The following is a 21,148-nucleotide window of genomic DNA, read 5'->3' on the forward strand; positions in this document are numbered from 1 at the left end:
AGATGATCTTCTAGTGGCTGCCGATGACAAGGAAACTTGCAAAGCAGCTACAATTTCCTTATTGCATCATTTATCTAATCTGAATCACAAGGTGTCACTTTCGAAAATGCAATATTGTTGCCAAGAAGTGACCTACCTAGGTCATCTCTTGTCAAAGGAGGGAAGGAAGTTGACCCCAGAGAGAATAAAAGCAATTACGCAGATGGATGTTCCCCGCACACAGAGAGAAGTACGTGCCTTTTTAGGTATTACCTCTTACTGTAGGCAGTGGATCCCAAATGTTTCTCTTTTAGCAAAACCATTGGTAGCTTTGACTGGGAAAAATGTTCCGAGTCCAGTGCCATGGTCTGCTGAATGTCAGGAGAGTTTTTCTGAGTTACGAAATGCACTATGTTCAGCTCCTGTATTGGGTACACCCGATTACAGTAAGCCATTCACGCTCTATGTTCACGAGAGAGAAGGTTGCGCGTTGAGTGTTCTGACACAGAGATTTGGTGATAAACAACGCCCTTGTGCGTATTTTTCATCAACATTAGATCCGGTAGCTAGAGCGTTGCCTAGTTCTTTGAGAGCTACAGCGGCAGCTGCGGCCTCCATTCGACAATCTGCTGGTTTAGTGATGAATAACATGCTAGTGGTCATGGTTCCTCATGCTGTGGACACACTCATGAATAAACACTCATGAATCGAACCAAGATGCAACACCTTACCAGTGCTAGATTATCAGGCTATGAGCTGACACTGTTAGCGAGTCATATACAGATCAAAAGATGCAATGTCTTGAATCCAGCAACATTGTTGCCGACTAATCAGGAGTCGAGTGATTCTGAACCCCATGATTGTTGTTTCAGAACCGAGGAAGAGACAAAAGGACGAATTGATTTAAAAGACACTCCGTTGTCAGATCCAGATGGCACGTTGTATGTTGATGGGTCTTGCTTTAAATTGGAGAATGGTGATGTGACTGCTGCCTATGCAGTAACGACTTTGAGTACGATTGTGGAGACCGCAAGAGTGAGTCAGAATTCTGCCCAGCTGCGGAATTAATTGCGCTAACAAGAGTGTGTGTTTTAGCTAAGGGAAAGAGAGTGAATGTGTTCACAGATAGTCAGTACGCGTTCGGCGTGGCCCATAGTTTTGGCCGTTTGTGGAAAGAGAGAGGTTTCATTACGTCCCATGGGACTAAGATTCAACATGGTCAGCTAGTTAACGACTTGTTGGAATCTCTAACCTTGCCGACTGAAGTTGCGATTGTGAAATGCAGCGCTCATAAAGCAATCACGGATGATGTTGGTCGTGGGAATGCTTTTGCTGATGAGACCGCTAAACAGACAGCTAGAAATATGATGAGTAGAATGTATGTTGCTACGTCTGCAAGATGGATTTCGGAGTCTGGAATGTGTGAGGACACAGTAGAAAGCGTGAGAGAAATTCAGAAGGAAGCGACTGAGGAGGAAAAGCTTGCATGGAAAGAGAGTATGGGTAAATTGGACTCGAGTGGGTGTTGGATTGATTTGTCGGAACAACAGCGTTGGATGTTGCCTGATGCGTACGTGCTTGCAGTAGTAACGATGGCACATGGAGCAGCGCATATTAGTTCTAAAGGGATCTGTAAGATGTTGGCTCCAGTCTGGAAGAATGATGGGATTAGTAAGTGTGCAGAGAGAGTGGTGAAAAATTGCATGGTATGCTTGATGCATAATCCTGGAAAGGGAATTCCCACACCCGCTGGTCACTTCGCTCCTCCTTCCTGCCCCTTTGAAGTGATCCAGTTAGACTTCATTCACATGGATCGTTGCAACAATCTAAAATACGTCCTAGTGGTAGTTTGTGCTTTCTCCAGATGGATTGAAGCTTATCCACTGAAGGACAATACTGCCTTGTCCACTGCCAACATTCTTCTCAAGGAATACTTCCCTAGGTATGGAATGCCACGGATTGTATGGTCAGATAACGGAAGTGAGTTCGTAGGGAAAGTTATGCAGAGTGTGTGTGCCGGTTTAGGGATCAAGCAGAAGTTTCACAGTGCGAACCATCCCCAGTCTGCTGGTTTAGTTGAGGGTTACAATGGCACCCTCAAACTAAAACTTGCTAAAATACAGGCATCCACGGGTTTGTCCTGGCCAGATGCACTACCCTTGGCTTTGTTATCCACGAGAGCGACTGTGCATTCTAGAGTAGGGCTTAGTCCTTACGAAATAGTTTTTGGTCGTCCCGCTAATGTTTGGGGAGTGCCAAGGCCAAAAGAATTCTGTTCTCTGGAATATCCAATGTTGATTGATTACCTTTACGACTTGACTGCTAAATTGAGTCTTATTCACCAACAGGTTTTCGATGCATTGCCAAAGCCACCGGAGAGTCCAGGTCATCAGCTGAAACCAGGGGACCACGTTGTTGTACGGAATTTTGCAAGAACGAAAAATCTTCAACCCAGATTCGTTGGCCCCTTCCAGGTGCTGCTAGCGACGAGAACTGCTATTCGTGTGGCCGGACGGAAGAACTGGATTCACACGACGCACGTCAAACGTGTGCCCCTGCCACTTCCTTACGATAACTGGGTGAAGAAGGGAATCGGTGCCTGTAAGTTTGAACAAATACCCAGGTTTATCCCTTTCAGCGATGCCGAACTAATAACTGACACATCGAACTCTGGCTCTCCTCCTGAAATTGCTCCTTTGAATTCTGAACATTTGTCCTCTGCATCAGAAGAAACTTTGCCATCTGCGAACTTAAACATTGCAACACCTGCTGAAAATACACTGTTTTCAGATGAAACAGCTCCTGCTAAACTGAGATACAATTTACGATCTCGCAATATGGACAAATAAAGCAGGAAACTGCCTATTTTTCAAGTTTAAATTTGAATACTGTACATTGCCTCCAGCCAGGAAGTTTGCTATTGTTTTGTTGTTTTAAAAATTGCCTTGCCGTCTGGGTAGCCGTAGGGTCGTGGCTGTGTGCCTAGTTGAATCTGCAGGGGTCAGACACAAGGTCGATCTTTCTGTTAGTTCTGGGAACTCCCAGGGCTGATAGAGGCATTTTCATCTACGTACACATCATCAGTGGTCGCGAGCGAATTGTAGAAGATGGAGCTTCCTGAGCTGCAACGAGAAAATGTAATTTATGTTCGCAGAAATAGATTATACAGAATTTTTCACAGCAAATGCTTTCTAATGCAATGTACAGTTACGTTTTTAATTGTTTTGATAACGTTGGTGGGTGGAATCGTCGTTGGTGTGAATTTGATTTTTATGCCGGTAACTACAGTACCTCCCCTTGATCCTGCTACTTCTACTGTTTCTTCTATGCATTCTTTTCACTCGTTTCCTGAACACGAACAAGCTCGACGCTCAGAATTCATTAACAACACATTTGTACAGCTTCTGCACCAACACCAACTGGTAGTTAACACTACAGACTGCTGGGTGTGTGGCTTGATACCCCACACTATGGATAAAGGCATTCCCTATCTGGTTTTGCCTTTTAGCTATAATGGATCATTTCAGGCCTTTCAGACTATTTTTGCCTATGCCCTTGAGACCTATCCTCCGCGTCCACCACGTTCCACTAAATACAACTCTGCCAACAAAGCTTTAGTCCAGGAAATTATTGACATGATTAAGGACGTCAATAATACTCCATCTTACCCTAGAGACGAATTACGGGTATATTTGAGTTGGAATTCTACAGAGTATCGCCTTAGTTTGGGAGAAAGCAAGCGTAAAAGCTCCACTCCAGTCTGGGTCGTGCCCCACCGAGGTCAGGTCTGTTTGCAAGGAAATGGGAGAATTCCGAGAGCTCAGCTAGGGAGGAGTGAGTGCGTTGAGACGTATGTGTTTCCATCTAACTCTTCCCCTGCCTTCCTTACTGCTAGGGGTACCTACTTCATTTGCCAAGACAGAGCATATACATGGCTGCCTGCTGACTTTTCAGGTTCATGTTATATTGCTCGACTGTTGCCTCCGACGTACACTGCTTCCTCAGACTATCACAAGACCAGAGTAGCAAGAGGTGTTTTCAGCAAGGAAGATACCGCTGGTCAGGAAGCTGGAGACTTCTTCAAAGGTTTCCTTCCGTTCTGGGGGCCTATGGCCAATAGTAGAAATCTACGTCAGCTAACACGGGTAGTTGAATCTACTATTACCGAAACTGCTGGTGCCCTTAGCAACTTGACAGCTGAGCTTCAGGCGGATCGACTCATGACGTTGCAGAACCGTATGGTTCTAGACGTAATACTTGCAGATCGAGGTGGGGTATGCAGAATGATCCAATCGAGCTGCTGTGTTTTTATTCCCAATAACGCTCCAACTGTCTATGAGGCGATCTCTAAGCTACACAAGATTTCCGACTCTATACACGTAGACAAGGGAAACTGGTCCTTCATGGAGTGGTTTTGGACTCTGATATCAGCGTGGGGATGGAAGGTTCTGATGGTCATTGGTGTCATCCTAGTATTTCTATTCTCATGCTGCCTGATTATCCAGTGTGGTCCCGCTTTGTGTAGTCTCTGTGCTGCAACATGTTTCAGAAAACCACCTGCGTTTGGAGAAAAGGCGCGAGAAAGAATGATGATGCAGCAACATGTCACTGACCTGATGAGCATAGAGATAGACTCGGACATAGAGTAATTGCCTACGTTAGGGCAAAAGGAGGGTCTGAGGTTCCGTGACAATTTGAACCCGTGTTTTCAACATTGTCGTAAATACATAATTTTGATATCAGTGAACCGCAAATGATCCATTTAGCATATCCTAGTGTTTTCGCTATGCTACGAGCAAGAGCACTCTTGTTATAGACAACATACTGATCTACCCATGGCATCCATCTTAGATCACGGAAGCCATTTTGTGTTTCTTGCCCTCACGTAGACAATGGACACGCAGTGACCCCTTTCACCTAAAGGACACGTAAGCTTTAGCCGGAGATTCACCTTGCTAGTGACACGTGCACCTTAGAACAGAACACGCCATGGCTGCATGACACAGCAGATGCTGCCTCCCCAGCCCGAGGCCAGTCCTGCTATACTGGTTCTCGTGTTCGTTGGCCTGATCATGGAAAGGGGCGACCATTCGGTCCCCCCGAACGTATGGTGGAGTACCACGATCCCCCCGGGAAGCCATCTTGAGCGGGAGGCGAGTCTCGGCTGGTATGCCCGAAGCGGCGTAGCCGGGGCGCGCCTTTTTCCCGCCCTAGAGTGGGTTGTCCTAGACACTGACGCAGCTGGCCACGCCCTCGGAGGCAGGCGTGGGCGGGTTTACGCCCGCCCTGAAGACGGATAAAAGGAGCAACAAGCCAAGAAAGGATCCTCTTGTTCCTGTGCTCTGAAGCTGCACCTCCCCGCTGCACGTGAGCTCGAGACGGAACGAAGAGCCAATTTTGAGCGTTGTAATCTTTCCTTTTGTTTTACAGATATCTTCGTTGAGAATGCCAGGCAAGAAGGTCGGAAAGCGGGTCGGTACCGATCAGATGCTCCGCATGCTCATGAAAGAGGTAGCCGATTTGAAGAAGCAGATGGCGGCTAAGAACGGGGAGGGAGGACCGAAGCGAGTCATCGGACCAGCTTTGCCAGGAGTAGTCCCTGGTGGGAGAGGCAAGAGGTCCAAAAGGGGGGCACTTGGGGGGGAAACCCCGGTCCCTGATACCCCACTCGAGGAGCCAACCCCGGTTCCGAAGGAGGGGCATCCGACCCCCGTGACCGGGGAAGATATGCCTCCCGAGTTAGCGGCACAATTAGCAGCGTGGTTGGGAAAAGATAGTGAGGGCACCACGGCTGAAGACGCCCGGGCAGTAATGAGACAACTGCGGGAATCTAGAGAGGCTGCGAAGGCACCATCTCCTGTTACCCCGCCAGTTCCGGCGGCGGAAAATGCATCAGGCCCAAGTTCGGCGGCAAATGCAGCATCTGGTTCAGGTAAGCGGCCATTGCCGATTGCGGGGGAGGGGTCTGTACCTTCACGAAGGGAGAAGGTGGCTCAGCACGTTCCACTGGAAATTAAGGAAAAGATTTGGGCGAATAAATATGTGAACATTTTTTCTTTGCTTACTGACCATTACGAGATGGAGCATGTTAAGAGCCAAAAGGAGCTCATGCATCCGGGTGTTTGGCGCGCAAAAATGGCCGCCTTTAAGGTTGATGAGAACATAGGTACTTGGGGCAGAGCGTGGGGCATTTTTACCTCCATCATGGGTGAGCGCAGGCCCGAGTTGCTGACCGAGTTGCCTATTTATCAGTCACGTATCATGGAGTATGCCATATCGTACGGGGGCAATCAGTGGTTCTGTTATGACAATATTTTTAGAAAAGCTAAGGAGCACGACCCAGTTCTAACTTGGGATTGTTACGACTCCGTTTCATGGCAAAAAATGGAGAGTTCAGGAATGTTAAAAGTGCCATTGTCAGGGAGTAACGGGGGGGGAATCTTCCCGCCAATCCTCTGGGACACCCTTTCGGACGGGTGCAGGTAACGAGTACCACTCGAAGCCGAGTGGCAACGCAGGTAAAAAGGGGATTTGTTGGAATTTTAACAGGGGAAAATGTACGAGGCCCCAGAGGTCATGCAAGTTCAGACACGAATGTGGGGGGTGTGGGCAGCCATCCCATCCTGAGTCCATGTGCAGAGCCAAAACGGGTGATAACGGTGGTAGGGGAAGCGCCAAACAGGTCTGAAATAGTCCGAGGGGCGCCTTTACCTACTCCGATTGATACCATGGCAATGATTCCTTGGCTCAACGAATACCCGGATCATGCTTCCGCTGGGGTGTTGCGAGATGGGTTCTCATATGGTTTTCGCATTCCAGTGGGGGATTTTCAGGGTGTAGCAAATTGTAAAAATCAACTGTCGGTCTTACAGCATACGGCGGTGGTACAGGTAAAGATTGGGAAGGAGGTGACTCGAGGTCGTGTCGCCGGTCCATTTGATTTGCCACCGGTTGCTAACTTTGTTTGTTCCCCTCTAGGGGTGGTCCCCAAGAAGGACCCGGGTGAGTTTCGGCTGATACATAACTTGTCAGCCCCACGTGGTCTTTCCGTTAACGAAGCGATAGACCCGGAAGTATGTTCGGTGCGGTACGCATCTTTCGATGAGGCCGTTGCCATGTTGAACCGCCTGGGGCCCGGGGCGCTGATGGCAAAATCAGACATCGAGTCAGCGTTCCGGTTGCTCCCGGTGCACCCAGACGATCAGCGTCTCCTTGGTTTTATGTTTCAGGGTTGCTATTACATGGATAGATGTATGCCAATGGGGTGCTCGATATCCTGTGCCTATTTTGAAAAGTTCAGTTGTTTTCTGCAATGAGTATTCACAAGGAAGACGGGTTTTCAGCATGTTATGCATTATCTCGATGACTTTCTGTTTTTGGGGGCTGCCGGGGATCCTGAGTGTGGACAGGCTTTACATGAATTTTGTGTCTTAATGAAACAATTCGGTGTGCCATTGGCGCCAGGTAAGACTGTGGGTCCCTCAACTTTGCTCGAATTTCTGGGGATCGAGCTCGACTCGGAAGAAGGCTGTTTTAGATTACCCAGGGAAAAAGTGTTAAAATTCAGGACATCCCTTGAAACTTGTATACGTGCGACAAAAGTGAACCTGCATCAATTGCAACAGGTGGTGGGGCAGTTGAATTTTGCCCTGAGAGTAATGCCAATGGCGCGCCCCTTTTCCCGCTCGATTTCACAAGCCATGGTCGGCCTGAAGGAAGGACATCACCGCACGAGGCTCTCGGCAGAGGTTCGCCAGGACATGCGCATTTGGTTGGCATTTCTGGCGGATTTTAATGGTCGAATTGTCTGGAACAAACCGGCAGTGTCCTCCGAGGAGCTGGGGCTTTGGACAGATTCCGCGGGGAGTGTAGGTTTTGGCGCCATATTTGGTACACAATGGTCGGCTCAAAAATGGCCGTCATGGTGGCACGAGTGCGGCCTGACGAGTAACATTGCTTTCCTTGAACTCTTCCCTATTTTGGTGGCCTTGAAAACATGGCCGAAGGGATTTCGTGATCACTCTGTGGTTTTCTGGTCTGATAACATGACTGTGGTTGAGTGTATCAATAGTCAGGCAGCACGTTGCAAATGGATTCTGAGACTGCTCAAAGAAATCGTGTTATTGTGTATGCAGTTGAATGTGCTCTTTAGGGCAAGACATGTCCCGGGGGTACTGAACCAAGCGGCTGATGCGCTTTCTCGTTTCCGTATGCAGGCCTTCTGGGGTTTTCTGCCCGCAGCGGACCTGGTGGCAGCACCCTTTCCCGAAGCTCTCTGGTCTCTCGGTGCCCCGAACTACAAAACCTCGTGGGAGAGAGTTTAGCACCCAGGACAAGGAAGGCATATGAAGGGGCGTTCTGTTCCTATTTGTCCTTTTTGGGTTCTGCTGGGGGGGAGCTTTGGGGACAGGAAGAGCTTGTTGTAAGATTTCTGCTGTTGTTACATCAGGCAGGAAAATCAGTAGCTACGGCCCAGAGACATCGGGCCGCCATTTCCTTTATGGCAAGGGCTCATGGGATCCAGGACCCGACAGCGTCTTTTGTGGTGCAGAAAGCGCTACGTGGGTGGCAACGCCTTGAGGGTCGCAGAGTAGATGAGAGGCACCCGATAGGTCTGAATAGGTTGACCCTGTTGTTGTCCGTACTCCCGGCAACGTGTTCATCCCAGTACGAAGCAGTGTTATTCCGAGCTGCATTTGCGCTAGCATTCCATGGGGCTATGCGGGTAAGCGAATTGGTGGCGAGGAACAAGCAGGATACGATGGGGGGACTGTGCCGGGAGCACATTCAGGTCAGGGGGGAGACAATGACAGTCTCGTTTGTTAGGTCCAAAACCGATCAGGGTGCAAATGGGGACTGCGTAATCATTCAGAGGATCCCCGGGTCTTCCATGTGCCCTGTGGTGTGCGTAGAGGAATATTTAGCGCAGAGGGTGGCATCATGGGGGGGGACCTTGTTGAGACACGCTGACGCCACCCCACTGACGAGGTTTCAGTTCCAGCGGGTGCTTGCGATGTCGATTTCGGCCGCGGGATTGAACCCCGGCGAGTTCGGGACCCATTCCTTTCGGATAGGGGCTGCTACTGAGGCTACAGCCAGGGGTCTGAGTGTAGACGAAGTAAAACGTGTGGGGCGTTGGTCCTCGAACTGTTATAAAAGGTATGTGCGGTTGCACATGTTGTGAAGCTGTAATGATGTACTCACGCTTCTTGTTTTTGTTTGGTTTTCAGTTGCGCAAGCTTACGAGGCGGGGCGGACTGTGCAGTCGACCCGACACCTGGGGACCAGCGGTCAGACATCACCGGCTGCGAAAAAGGAGGTGTGGGTCGTGGGCCACTCATACGTGAGGCGTGCCGCGGACGTATTCAAAGCAGGTGACATGATTCACGTGGCTGGGGAATACGGGTACAGGGTGTCCTTCTACGGAAAGGGCAGGCTCTGTGTTGATCAGTTTCAATCCTTTCTCGAGGGTTTGTTAGGGCGGACAAGGTCACCGCCGTCTATAGTCATAGTCCATCTTGGGGGCGATGATTTGGTGGCCACTGGTAGACGACTCCTTCTTGAGGCAATGCTTTCCACAGTAAGTTGGTTGGCAAGAAGAGTTCCATGGTGCACAATTGCATGGTCCCATATGATCCCACGGAAAGTGTGGCGGGGGGCTATTTCGGTTTCTGCTCTGAATCATTCAGTAAAGAAAATAAATAACAAATTGAGTAGATTGTTTCGGTCAAGTACACTGCATTCTGTTTCGCATGGTTGTATCAAAGGGGACAGTATGTATTTGGGGGATGGGGTTCATTTGTACCGGGTGGGGAATGAGTTACTCATAGGAGACCTCATAGCTTGGCTAAAGAGTTTAAAACATGACCTTTAGGCAGGAGTTGTTGTGGGGGGTCCGGATAGCCGGTCAGCTATCCGGCCTGTGGCGGTAAGGTCATGATCGGTGAGCAGTAATTGGAAGATCCCTATGCGGGTGCGTCACCCATTATGGATGGGAGCGCTCGGGGGAGGTGGCCATTGGCCCCTCAACGGGGAGGCGGTCCCTTCTAAGGATAGGCCGCCGGAAGGAAAGGAAAGGTGGTCAAGGCCCCTTCCTGGATAGGAGGGGCTACGGGCCCTCCTGGGGAATTTCCCGGGGCCAGGACATCTGCGACGGCAGATGGGGTAAGTTGTGTGGGGTTCGGGAGGGGGTTTACGCTACCTTTTAGACACCTCACACGAGTCCTCGGACGACCGTTAAATGGCGTCGAGTTCATTGGGGCCCCCGTCAAGTCCAAGGGAAATTGGTAGATGCACTTGAGGTACGCCTCTGTGCGGTCGATCTCCTCACAAGTGAGGGGGGGTATTTCTGGTTTAGGGATCTGACACCGGTTACGACCTTGCCGTTGGCCCTTAACGTTAGGATGTACAATTTCAAGTCAAATGTTTTGTAGGATGTTAGTTCGGCTAGGAGAACCTTTGTATTAGAGATCTGTTAAGGTTAGCCAAACATCGTAATGTGGAAATGAAATTGTACATAATATGAAACTGTTATTTTAATGTTTTGATTTTGTTTCATATTTTAATAAATACGGCCGGGAGGGTCACTCCCTCCCGCCTTCCAAAAGTTCAGAACCGTTTCCGGTTTCCCATCCTTGGGGATTGTGTTGAGAGGGGGTGGCGGGTATCTCAGCCATATGATTAGGCAGCCGAAGCTGGTAGCCTTGCCCATTTACGACCCACAAACATCTCTTATCCTGCCTTTCTATCTTCTGCACCTGGCTCTGCTCCTTTCCTTCTGGGCCTTTATTAGGGGGAGGTAATGAAATTTACGATGAGGCGGTCCGGGTCTTGAATGAAAAGTTGACATGGGATTATGATGGAACAGTGGGAACCTCTCGTTCGTAATGTTTTGACATCAGATATTGTTGACGATTCCTGTGCAACGCCAAATATTTATTGTTTAGGACACAAAGGTTTGGGAATGTACTAACATGTAAAGAATTTGCCTCAAGCCCAATTTTTAGTATATAAGGAGCAACCCTCTTTGTACAAATCGAACAGGCTCCTAGATTCTGCCCGTGTGTAGTTTCTGTGACTTCTGTGTCCCTGCAGTAATAAACCTTTGGTCTTTGACGCCACCATCGAGAAGCCCGTGTTTCTGTTTATTTGTGCACCGAGACAGGTAGAACTCCGGGGTCTTCGGGTGTTATCCCTGACACCTCTGGACGGAACCAAAAAGTCCAGAACTCCAGAACAGGGACATTTTAGAACTATTTCCCTACTTCCTTTTCTGGGAACAGCTTTGGAAACATTGGTGAATATGCAATTGATGGCATTCTTAGAAAGCTTCCATCTGCTTTACACTTCCCAGTTAGGTTTTTATGCATTGCATAGCACGGAGACAGCACTGGTAGAGGTCTTAGACAATATAAGACTTTCCCTGGATGATGGACACACAGCAATGCTGGCCATCTCTCATACAGTCTTAATCAAAAGACTGGAAGAGTTTGGTGTTGGCGGGAAACCCTTGGGCTAGCTAGAACACTTTCTGAGTGGTCGTACTCAAACAGTGCAATTAGAGTTCTTTGTCTCCCGAACCATATCCTTCGACAGGGGAGTGCCACAGAGATCCAAATTAAGTCCCACTCTTTTTAACATTTACATGGCACCTCTTGCACAAGTGATAACATCACATGGCTTCAGGGTCATGTCCTACACAGATGACAATCAGATTGTCATCACAAGGAGAACAATTCCGGAGTCTATCAAAGTAAGAATCCAACACTGCATGGATGTGGATGCAGCAGAATTGTTTCCAACTTAAGAAAAACAAAACTGAGGTTGTACTGTTTGGAAAAGCCCACTCGATCTAGTCAGATACCCGTGAACTTAAAGCTTAGCCATAGCTCTAACTCCTAAAGCAGTGATGAGAAACCTTGGAATCATGATGGATGAGAATCTGTGCATGAAGGAACATGTTAACTATACCATGGGCACATGTTTTGGTATTATGCGCCTTTTAAGAAAAGTATTTCAGTGGTTACCACATCAATCAAGAAAATCCCTAGTCCAGGCACCTATAATTAGTCGGCTGGACTATGGGAACTTGCTAATGGCTTCTATGAATGAAGGTTTGTTTTCAAAACTTCAGGTGGTCCAACATACAGCAGCATGTTTAGTTTGTCATCTTCCACCCTTATCCCCTTCAGAACCCATTCTAAGAAGCCTTCACTGGTTGCCCATTAAAAAAGTGATCACGATTAAAACTTATTGTTTGGTTCACAAATTCCTTTATGGGAATGGACCTCAGTATTTACAGAAAAAACTCAAGTGGTATGCCCCCATCGGAAGTCTTAGGTCCAGCACGAAATGTCTGTTACACCCTCGCCACACCCAAACTGCCAGAAATGCGTGCAGATCATTCTTGTGCCTAGCCCCTCAATAGAGCTTCTTGTTAATATCGACCACAGACAGTTTAAAGAGCTCTTAAAAATTGATGTTTTAGCCGTGCTATTAGTCCATTACTCAGAATAGCCTCGTCTGTATCCCATACATGAAGATATGCAGCAGCGCCTGGAGACACTATCGGGGTGATTTGTCGATCTTAACAAGTAACAATAAAACATATTTTAAAACAACTGCATCTGGGTGGACATTTGCTGTCAGCTGGCATCATCCTGTGCATTGCTAAGCTGCATGGCATTTGTGGGGCTGGGAGAAAGGAGGGAGGCTGTTGCTTGCATTCTTTTTTTTTTTTTGGAAAACCTTTATTGTTCAGATGGAAGCATACATATACGGGCCTACAACCAGTCAGGCCGGCCACGAAACATTATGAAAGCACATGAGACAATAATGAAGTTTCCCGGCAGTCGCCCAGCTTTGTGCAAGCAAGCGATCCAACATTAAAGGGCTGAGTATAACCGCTGGAAGCAGGATTAGAGAAGGTTAATTTTATAATATAATAGGAAGTATAGCAGGATCAGGTGCCACTTTTTAGTAATCCAAGTTCCCGTGGCGGGCCACGTTTCAAGCGTCAAAACGGCAGGGCATCGGTAGAAATGGGTAAAAGCAACAGTTAACAGGAGTCAATTTATAGACACCCCAGTTCAAGACAGTCCCCACCATGGCCCATCACGCAGCCGTCGACCACCTAAATGTATGCTAATGCATAACAGAGGAACCAGAGCAACAGCGTAAGAATGTGTATTCACTATACTAACCCAAGTAAAATAGAAAAAGAAGGGTGGAAGGGAGGAAAGAAGTCAGAAAGAGGGAAAGAAAGAACGCCGCGCCACTGCCCGCGCCCCAAAACGATAAAAGCGCACTGGACTAAGAGACCCGCTATCGGGGTCAGGGCGTGCAAGTCATGATATATGTACAATCAGTGCCGTAGAAGCAAGCAAGGCATCCCCTTCTCCACCAGCTATCGCGCCATGGGAAACACGCACAGACACAGCGTCCCGATAAAGGGATACAAAAGAGCCATAGAACTAAAAGAAATAAGAATAATAAAGAGCCCTCATCCCTCCCACCCCACCCTACACCCCTGCAGAAGGCTACGGCCTACCCCCCCAGCAGCGTGCCTGTCGCCCTAGATAGAACCCGAAATATAGGAAGATTAGAAAGTAAGGAAGAAACAAAACAGAAAAAGGGGGAAAAGGGGAACCAGCGGGAGAGGAGATCTGCAATCAAGTCATTCGGCCCCTACCCCCCGCCTTCACACAAATGAAACCCACATCAGAGCGAGATCGGCACAACCTCAAGTATCAGAAACATTCGAAGGAATCGGCCATATTGTCTCGGTTTCGAGCATTCCTCATATCCATTTGTTAACCAATAAGCCGCCGGGTCCATTCCGGCTCACCCCTGTCCGCTCCTGGTCACAGCTTTCATACACAATAGGGTAGTGGGCAGCAAATGGTTCGAGGTGGAATGGACACAAGGTCGAAACAAAGCAGGCCAAGGGCCTAAACCAGAGGACCCCAGTATCAAACGGCAAAGCAAGCAATAGCTGCGGCAGTCCGGACTGTCCAGGAGCAACATCAGGAGCAGCAAACAGACAGAGTGCAGTCTCGCCGCCCAGAAAAACGAGGTCACCCCCGCAAGGTAACAGCGGGACCACACCAAAGCAGTTCGAATTGAACATCCAACTTGCTCCCAAATCAGTTGGGCATGAACGGGCACCGACGTGGGGCCCCCGCCCACGCCCGCCAAAGTCAAAGCTACCTGGAGATTTGGGCCGCAGGTGTACAGTCCTGTAGATGCACGGCGGCAGCACTCCTCGCAGCAGTCAAGGGGGACGAATCAGCAAACACTCGGAGTCAAGCCGCATTCATGGGGGACGGCCCAACGGACATGGCGGCCGACCCACAATCTTGCACAACAGCGCCGAAGACCATGGCCTCACGTAAAGAGTATAGGGCGTCCAGAACATCACCAATCATGGGCTCACGCTCACAGAACTCGGCCCCCGTGCACTTCAGCGACCCAGGTTCGCCGCCCCGGGCAGATCCATGACTCAGGGCACCGGCCGCCATCTTACAGGTGCAGCCGTGACTCTCCGCGCCTCAACTTCTGGAGTGGGCTCTCAAGCAAGGTCCACCACTGGAGTCCCCTCGAGCCCCAGAATTGGCAACCTGGGTGCAGAAAGGAGGGCCACCAAAATTGGGGACCGCCGGCGCCACCGTCCCACGGACGCCGCCCGCCGAGTCCGGGCGAAGGGCTTCAAGATGGCCTGACAGGGCAACAAAGGGGGGACAGGCCTCCTGCACGGTCTACCCCCGTCCGAGGCGGGCCGCACCCTGCCACAGGGCCCCCAGGCCGCCAGACCGGGCCTGGTCAGTCGCCACTGGCACAACCGCACAATGGCCTCTTCAGCCGGCCCCTCTCCTCCACCAGGGGCCGACGCCGACACCCTTACTCCGGCCGACCGTCACAGGCAAGTCCCCGGCTTGAACGCCGCGGAGGCCCCGGACCAAGTAAGGGCATAACTCCAGATCCGCAGCACACAGGAGCCCCCGGGACAGGCGGTAAGTGCGAGCATTGTTTCATCTGTCCATTTCTTGTCGAGTGTGTCGCCTCGGGGCAGGATGGAGATCAGGAAATGCGTTTAGGCAGGAAGGTTGACGGAGCCGAGCTACAGTGCGGCCATCACGGTCGCGAGCTTGGCTCCTCCCCCCGTTGCTTGCATTCTTGATGACTTTCAGCCAGTTCCACGGTGTGGGCTGCGATGAGCCACACTACTTCATAAAAGACGAAGCACTATCACAGCATCTGCAGGCGCAGCAGGCTTCCTGACGTCACGGATTGTGTGCTGAAGTTGGAATCTGGATAGGTGGCAATGTCTAGATGAGAAGATCTACGGTGACCATTCGAGCTCTATGGGCAGTAGGTGGGTTTTAGTAGATGGCAGTAGTTGCAGAAATGTACCACTGGTCTGTCAAAAGGACAGGGAGGAACACACACTGGTGCCTGTATGTTTTCGGCAAATGGTACCTCAGAGCTCCCTACCCCTCTGCCATCTTTAATTGGGACCTCCTTGTGAGCTTTGTGGTGGGTTTGTATGTTATTGAAAGATGTTACTGCAATAAAAACAATTCATTTATCAATCCATCAAAGCCATTTATAGAGTGTGCAGCTGCCTCCATTAAGGCGCCCTGGTGCTAAAAGCGAGATTGAATTAAAGCCCGGCCAGATAATCTCCGCCTGATTGAAGAGCCAAGTTTTTAAGTCCTTCCTGAACCCCTGTTCTGTCTCGACCAAGCCTTGATGGATAGGCAGAGTATGCCAACGCTTAGCCTTCCTTACCGAGAAGGCCCTGCCACCTTGTCGAGTTTTGGCATATCTTGGAAGCGAACGATTTACAGACGATTGAGTACAACAGTTTAACAACTGAAATGTAATTTTTTGGATGTTTAAGAATACCTAAAGGAATAGGAAAATTAAAATGCACATATTCTTATGGTGTGAAGGGAATATTTCATAATTAGAATATGCAATAGAAAGGTAAGGCATTGCTGGGGAATCAAATATCAAGCTGCCATTCTGCACCTTTTCTTATGTCTGTCACCTCTGCCTAGCCTTTCTCACGGTTCTTATTATGATGCCAGATCGGAATGCCTGTCAAGTGCTGTGGCATGAACATATGGCAAAAGCACTTAGTTCATGTTAGCTTTTTTTCACTAAAGAATCAAATGAGGTTCCTAAACGATATTGCAATGAATGTTCGAGAAGTCATTACCAATTTGATAATTACCCTTTCCCCTCATTATGTACTTTCTACATCAGCTCTGGACGACTAATTTAGGTTCTGGCAATTACTCATGATAATTCCCTCTTGAACGTTCATTGACTGAATAATAACAGATTTCTTTCTCCCCATGCGATCACACTGATGTCTTATGATTGAAACTACAGAATCACACAACAAGCACTGCCACCTGGCAATCACACTAACAGTTAACTGTTCATTTTCTATTAAGTCTATAGGGAAGTTAAAGCAACTGATCTATCTGGATGTGTCGAAGAACAGGATAGAAACTGTTGACATGGATATTTCAGGATGTGAATCGCTTGAAGATCTGCTGTTGTCATCCAACCTGCTGCAGCAGCTGCCAGACTCCATAGGTGAGACAGCACTGTTCATTATAAAACCTTGTCACAATAGTTATTTTTTATTGCACATAATATTTTATAATGTATATTTTAACTGTTTTTAATGTATGTTTTATCTTATGCGCATTATTGGTTTACAGCCGAAATAAAGTTTTTAAATTAAAGTAGCTATTTTTAATGCTACCAGTTTATTTTGATAAAATCCAATCCTCTGTGGAAATGTTATTCTTTTCTGCAAGAGTGTTATGTGAAAGCATTTTTGAAATGACTATTTCTTTTCTAAATGAAGGGTGACTGGATTGCATTTCAGTGCAGATGTTGTGGTGCACTTTTACTGATGTATTAAACAGGATTGCAAGGAAACGTCAGGTGTAATCTGTTTTCAGAATTCAAAGTGAAGAGCGACTATGCAGCTGAGTGCCCACAAATAAAGTATGGGCACCATCACGTGTATTAGAGAGGAGGACACAGGACTTCTTTAAATGTGGGGTACCTAGAGTGAAAATATGGTGACAGTCCACCAGCGTAGATGTGACAGCCTAAAGTTACTCGTAGAGTTTATTCATCCTGCCCAACCAAGGATTTTTTTAATCAATGACCAACCTTGGTCACACTGAGCAGGAAAAGTACATTTGACACTATTCACATACCCGAGCCCTTTAAACGATGTTATGTACCAGACTTATTGTAGTCAACATGATACTTTTTTCAGAGGCCAATTACATCCAGAAAGTGACACAAAAAATACAAAAGTATCATAATCTAGCATTCCAGTGTCTCTAATGTTTCTATATTTCATCATAGTGAACAGGTTGGTTCATAATTAGGATTTTCTATTTTTGGGCTTTCATTTTTCCATACCTACACTGGTTAGGGTTGATCACCCTCAAACTCTTTACTCTGAAAAAAGGCTAACTGTGAGGAAGTATTTTATCAATTTTGGATTAAGAGAATCCCTATTAATGTAATAAACACACTCTGGTTAGGTCTCAAAGCAAGTTTCAGCGAAATTCTGCTCAACCTCTGGTTGCTACAGCACAAGCAGCAAGCAGCAAGCAATTTTCCCACGAAATGCATGTTAAGTTAAAATTTCACCAACAATTTTAAAGTTAAAAAAACACAATACATTTCTCAAACCCTACCCTTAAAAGAAAGAAAATATGAATCTGAAAAAATACCCCCAAACAATAAAAGTATGATCAGGGGAAACAGAGTTATGCATTTTTAAAATGTAACGACAAAAACACCTAGAAAAAGTAAAGTTGCGTTGGACCTAGACATAAGGTCAGTCACATTGGAGTAGAGATCAAATGCTGGAGATCAGATGCCCAAAGCAGGTCTCTTTGGTCCAAGTTTTTATCTTTGTCCTAGTATACTTTTTGGAGGTCAAGGCTTTTATTGGGCGATGATCCATGGTTGAAGCCAGTGAAAGCACCTCAGATTTGAATACATTGCTGTTGAGGTCTGACAGAATCCATTGGTTTTGGCACTGAAACCTCGGAGGGGGAAAAAAGCTGGATTTCGGCCACCTTCACTGTTGGAATAGATGTGCTGCTTTGTTCTGGACCAAGTCTTACCTTTGACGTTTCATTTCCCCCTTTTCTTCAGCTGCTGGAAATGTTCCTCCTGCAGCCCTTTGCTACTTACGGCAGGTGTCTAGGCACTAGGTCTCTCTCCATCCAGGACTCATGCTTGGTCCAATTCTAAGGGGTCAGCTGGACCTTCTTGGAGCATACAGCCTGATTCATCATAGACCCGTTTTGCGAGTCTATAATAGCGATTCATAAGGAATCGCTATTACAGACTCGCAAAACGGAATTCATGTAGGAATCGCAAAAAGAATTGCGATTACTACACAATCCTTATTTGCGATTAGCAAATTGCTAATCGCAAATAAGGAATAACTCCCCATTCATTCCTATGGGCCAAAAGGCCCATAGGAATGAATGGGGAGTATTCCTTATTTGCGATTAGCAATTAGCTAATCGCAAATAAGATAGCGATTTTAAGGGTGCCAGGGGTGTCCAAAGGACACCCTGTAGTACCCCTTAAATGCAAAGTGAAACAGGTGTTGCGCACACACATGTCCAAAGGACATGTGTGTGTGCAACATGCAACTTAGAAAAATGCTTTTAAAAGCATTTTTCTAAATTTTCGCTATTTACCACAAGGTTTGACCTCGCGGTAATTGCGAATTCACAATTTTTAAATGGATGATGAATTGCATTTAAGGAATCTCAAATAGAGATTCCTTAAATGTAATTCCTTGCAAAATTGCGAAATCGCTATTACCGATTTTTGCATTTGGGATGATGAATCCCAAATGCAAAAATAGCGCTCGCAAAGGGCCAGATTCTCAGAATCTGGCCCTTTGCGAGCCGATTTCGGCTTGATGAATCAGGCTGATAGAGTCCTTCTTGTTTGTGTGTCCCTGAGCAGGAAAACAAGAGGTCACTCTTGGACAACAGTTTTAGTCTCTTGGTACCTTCAGGGGTCCATCAGTCCTTATCTTCCTGCAGCTACTTCATTCTTCAGTGTATAAAGCCATGTCCGGGAGTGTTTTGATGAGGTGGTGGTGAGGCACATCTTTTTTTTACAGTGTGCAGTGATTAAATAACCTTTTTCTGCCCAGTCTTGTCTACTTTCTAACCTATTTCAAACTCCATTTGCAGCCCTTTCATTTCTGAGAAGCCTTAAACTAATCCCCTATCTACATCAAGTCCCCTCCAACACAGCAAAAAACGACCCCCCCTACTGGGACTTGAGACAGAACATCTAGACGTACTCTGAAAAAGAAAGCATGTACATTCTCTCAATCCCATTTGGCAGCTCCATGTCTAAAGCCTGTCCCTTATTCTGTCAACTGTTTCTGTCCCTGTCCTGGATATCTAATCCCTGATAAGTGGCCACTTCTTGACACGACTGACACCTTCACAGGTCCACAGGCCAGAGGAAGTAGCCTCTGCAGAGCAAGGTTGTTAACGTAACCTCTGGAGGTGAGATGAGGGGCCAGTTTTGACTCAGACAGCATAAAATATATTTTTCTAAAAACAAATTCCCACTAAAGGTATAAAAAATGTAACTCACTATTAAATTAGATTTTAAAAAATAAGTAGGAAGTATCTTTGAATAATTTTTGGTAGAATTTTTGCACGCACAGATATAATTTAAGGAATTGTATTATATATAGATCTGTTCATGGAGAATCTAGTTTAAAGTATACAGTAAAAACAGATTTTGGTTTAGTCACTGTGGCGGTACACTATTTCAGATTTGTTGAATTACACTTTTTACTACATTAAGCTACCAGTCCTATGGGCATACAAGGTACATGTAGCGGGCGAGGTAGAAAAGGTCAAGAGGCGTGTTTTAGTAACTACTGGATTTATTAGAGAAAAGAGGTAGTCAGTACACGTATTCCTAGTGGAGAGTGTTCGTCGGGGTGAACGGCTTCTACCGGGTCAGCTTCTTCTCTTAGTGACCTCTTCCTCTCTTCTAGGCACTCCGGTACTTCTCCTCTTGTCGGAGTTGGCAGGCTCCATGATGTCTGGTTCAGGTGACGAAGCAAAGGACAGAAAGGATAGGGGTCAGTCCTCTTGGTGTAACACTCCGTTAGTGAAGGAAAAAAGGAGTGAGGATGCACCACCCGTATAAACAAAATGATACCACAACGTGTCGGGATAGGGGGGCGAAGGTGCAGTAGGGAACAGGGATAGGGAAGCGGGGGAAGCCCGATCAAGTTACGGAGCCGCCCTTTCTCCCGACCCAGCCTGCTATGCGCCCCCGTACCTCTGTGAGCCACACACCTCCTGGCGTGCGGCTGGGCGGCTCATGTTGTCTTTGGCCTCCTGGCTCCCGCGCTGTCGACGGGTCGTCTCTCACGCTCCTGATGCCGGTAGATGGAATTCTGCTTTCTCCCACGTCTCTCTCTGTAACTGCCTTAGTTAACTCTCCTCTCGACTCCGCTCTCCTCTCTCTGGTGAACAAGCACACCTGTTCGTCCTCGGCGGCCATTCTTGACGTCGCTGTCGGGTCCGCCCACTCTCTGTGTTCCACCCAGATAAAGTAACCGGCATCATCTTCTTCCTCTTCTGGGTAGTACGGACCTGCTGGGCTCGTCCAGTTACGGACCTGCTGGGCTCGTCCAGTCGTTATGCTGTAATGAAAAGAGGGGGGGGGGTTTGGCATAAATCCCCTGAAGGGGTTACTGAGTCCTTGGCCCTTTGGGGCTGCGGCCCTTCCTCGCTACAGTACCCGTTGAGGGTGACTTTAATTAATAAAGTTAAGTTTTCTTACATCATGAAGGCAGTCTCCTTTTTCATGTTTTACTGTAAAGTTTTTAAATTGCACTGTGGTGCTCCTGGCAGTCATTTATTCCTATTATTTATGTGGGTAATCTACATACGCATATGGCATGAAACTTTCACTCTATTGGTGCATTTTAGGCACCATCTACCATGCTCTTACTGGGAAGTTAAACAAACAAGTTTGAAATACAGATGCAGTGGTATAGAGCTCAAAGTCCTAAAATCAGACAGGAAAAAATCGGGGGACAGTGACAAAAAGTATGCCT

General features: G+C 47.4%; 1 protein-coding gene across 1 annotated transcript in view; it reads left to right on the plus strand.

The window, feature by feature from the left end:
• LRRC7 (leucine rich repeat containing 7) overlaps window positions 1-21,148 on the plus strand; it is a 1,701,172-nt gene that overhangs the window by 878,908 nt on the left and 801,116 nt on the right. The window contains exon 9 of the mRNA XM_086936257.1: window positions 16,443-16,587. Within this exon, the coding sequence (XP_086792383.1) occupies window positions 16,443-16,587 (145 nt within the window). The remainder of the gene's footprint in view (window positions 1-16,442; window positions 16,588-21,148) is intronic.

The sequence above is a fragment of the Lissotriton vulgaris genome, chromosome 1_1 (assembly GCF_964263255.1).
Source record: "Lissotriton vulgaris chromosome 1_1, aLisVul1.2, whole genome shotgun sequence".
Lineage (NCBI taxonomy): Eukaryota > Metazoa > Chordata > Amphibia > Caudata > Salamandridae > Lissotriton > Lissotriton vulgaris.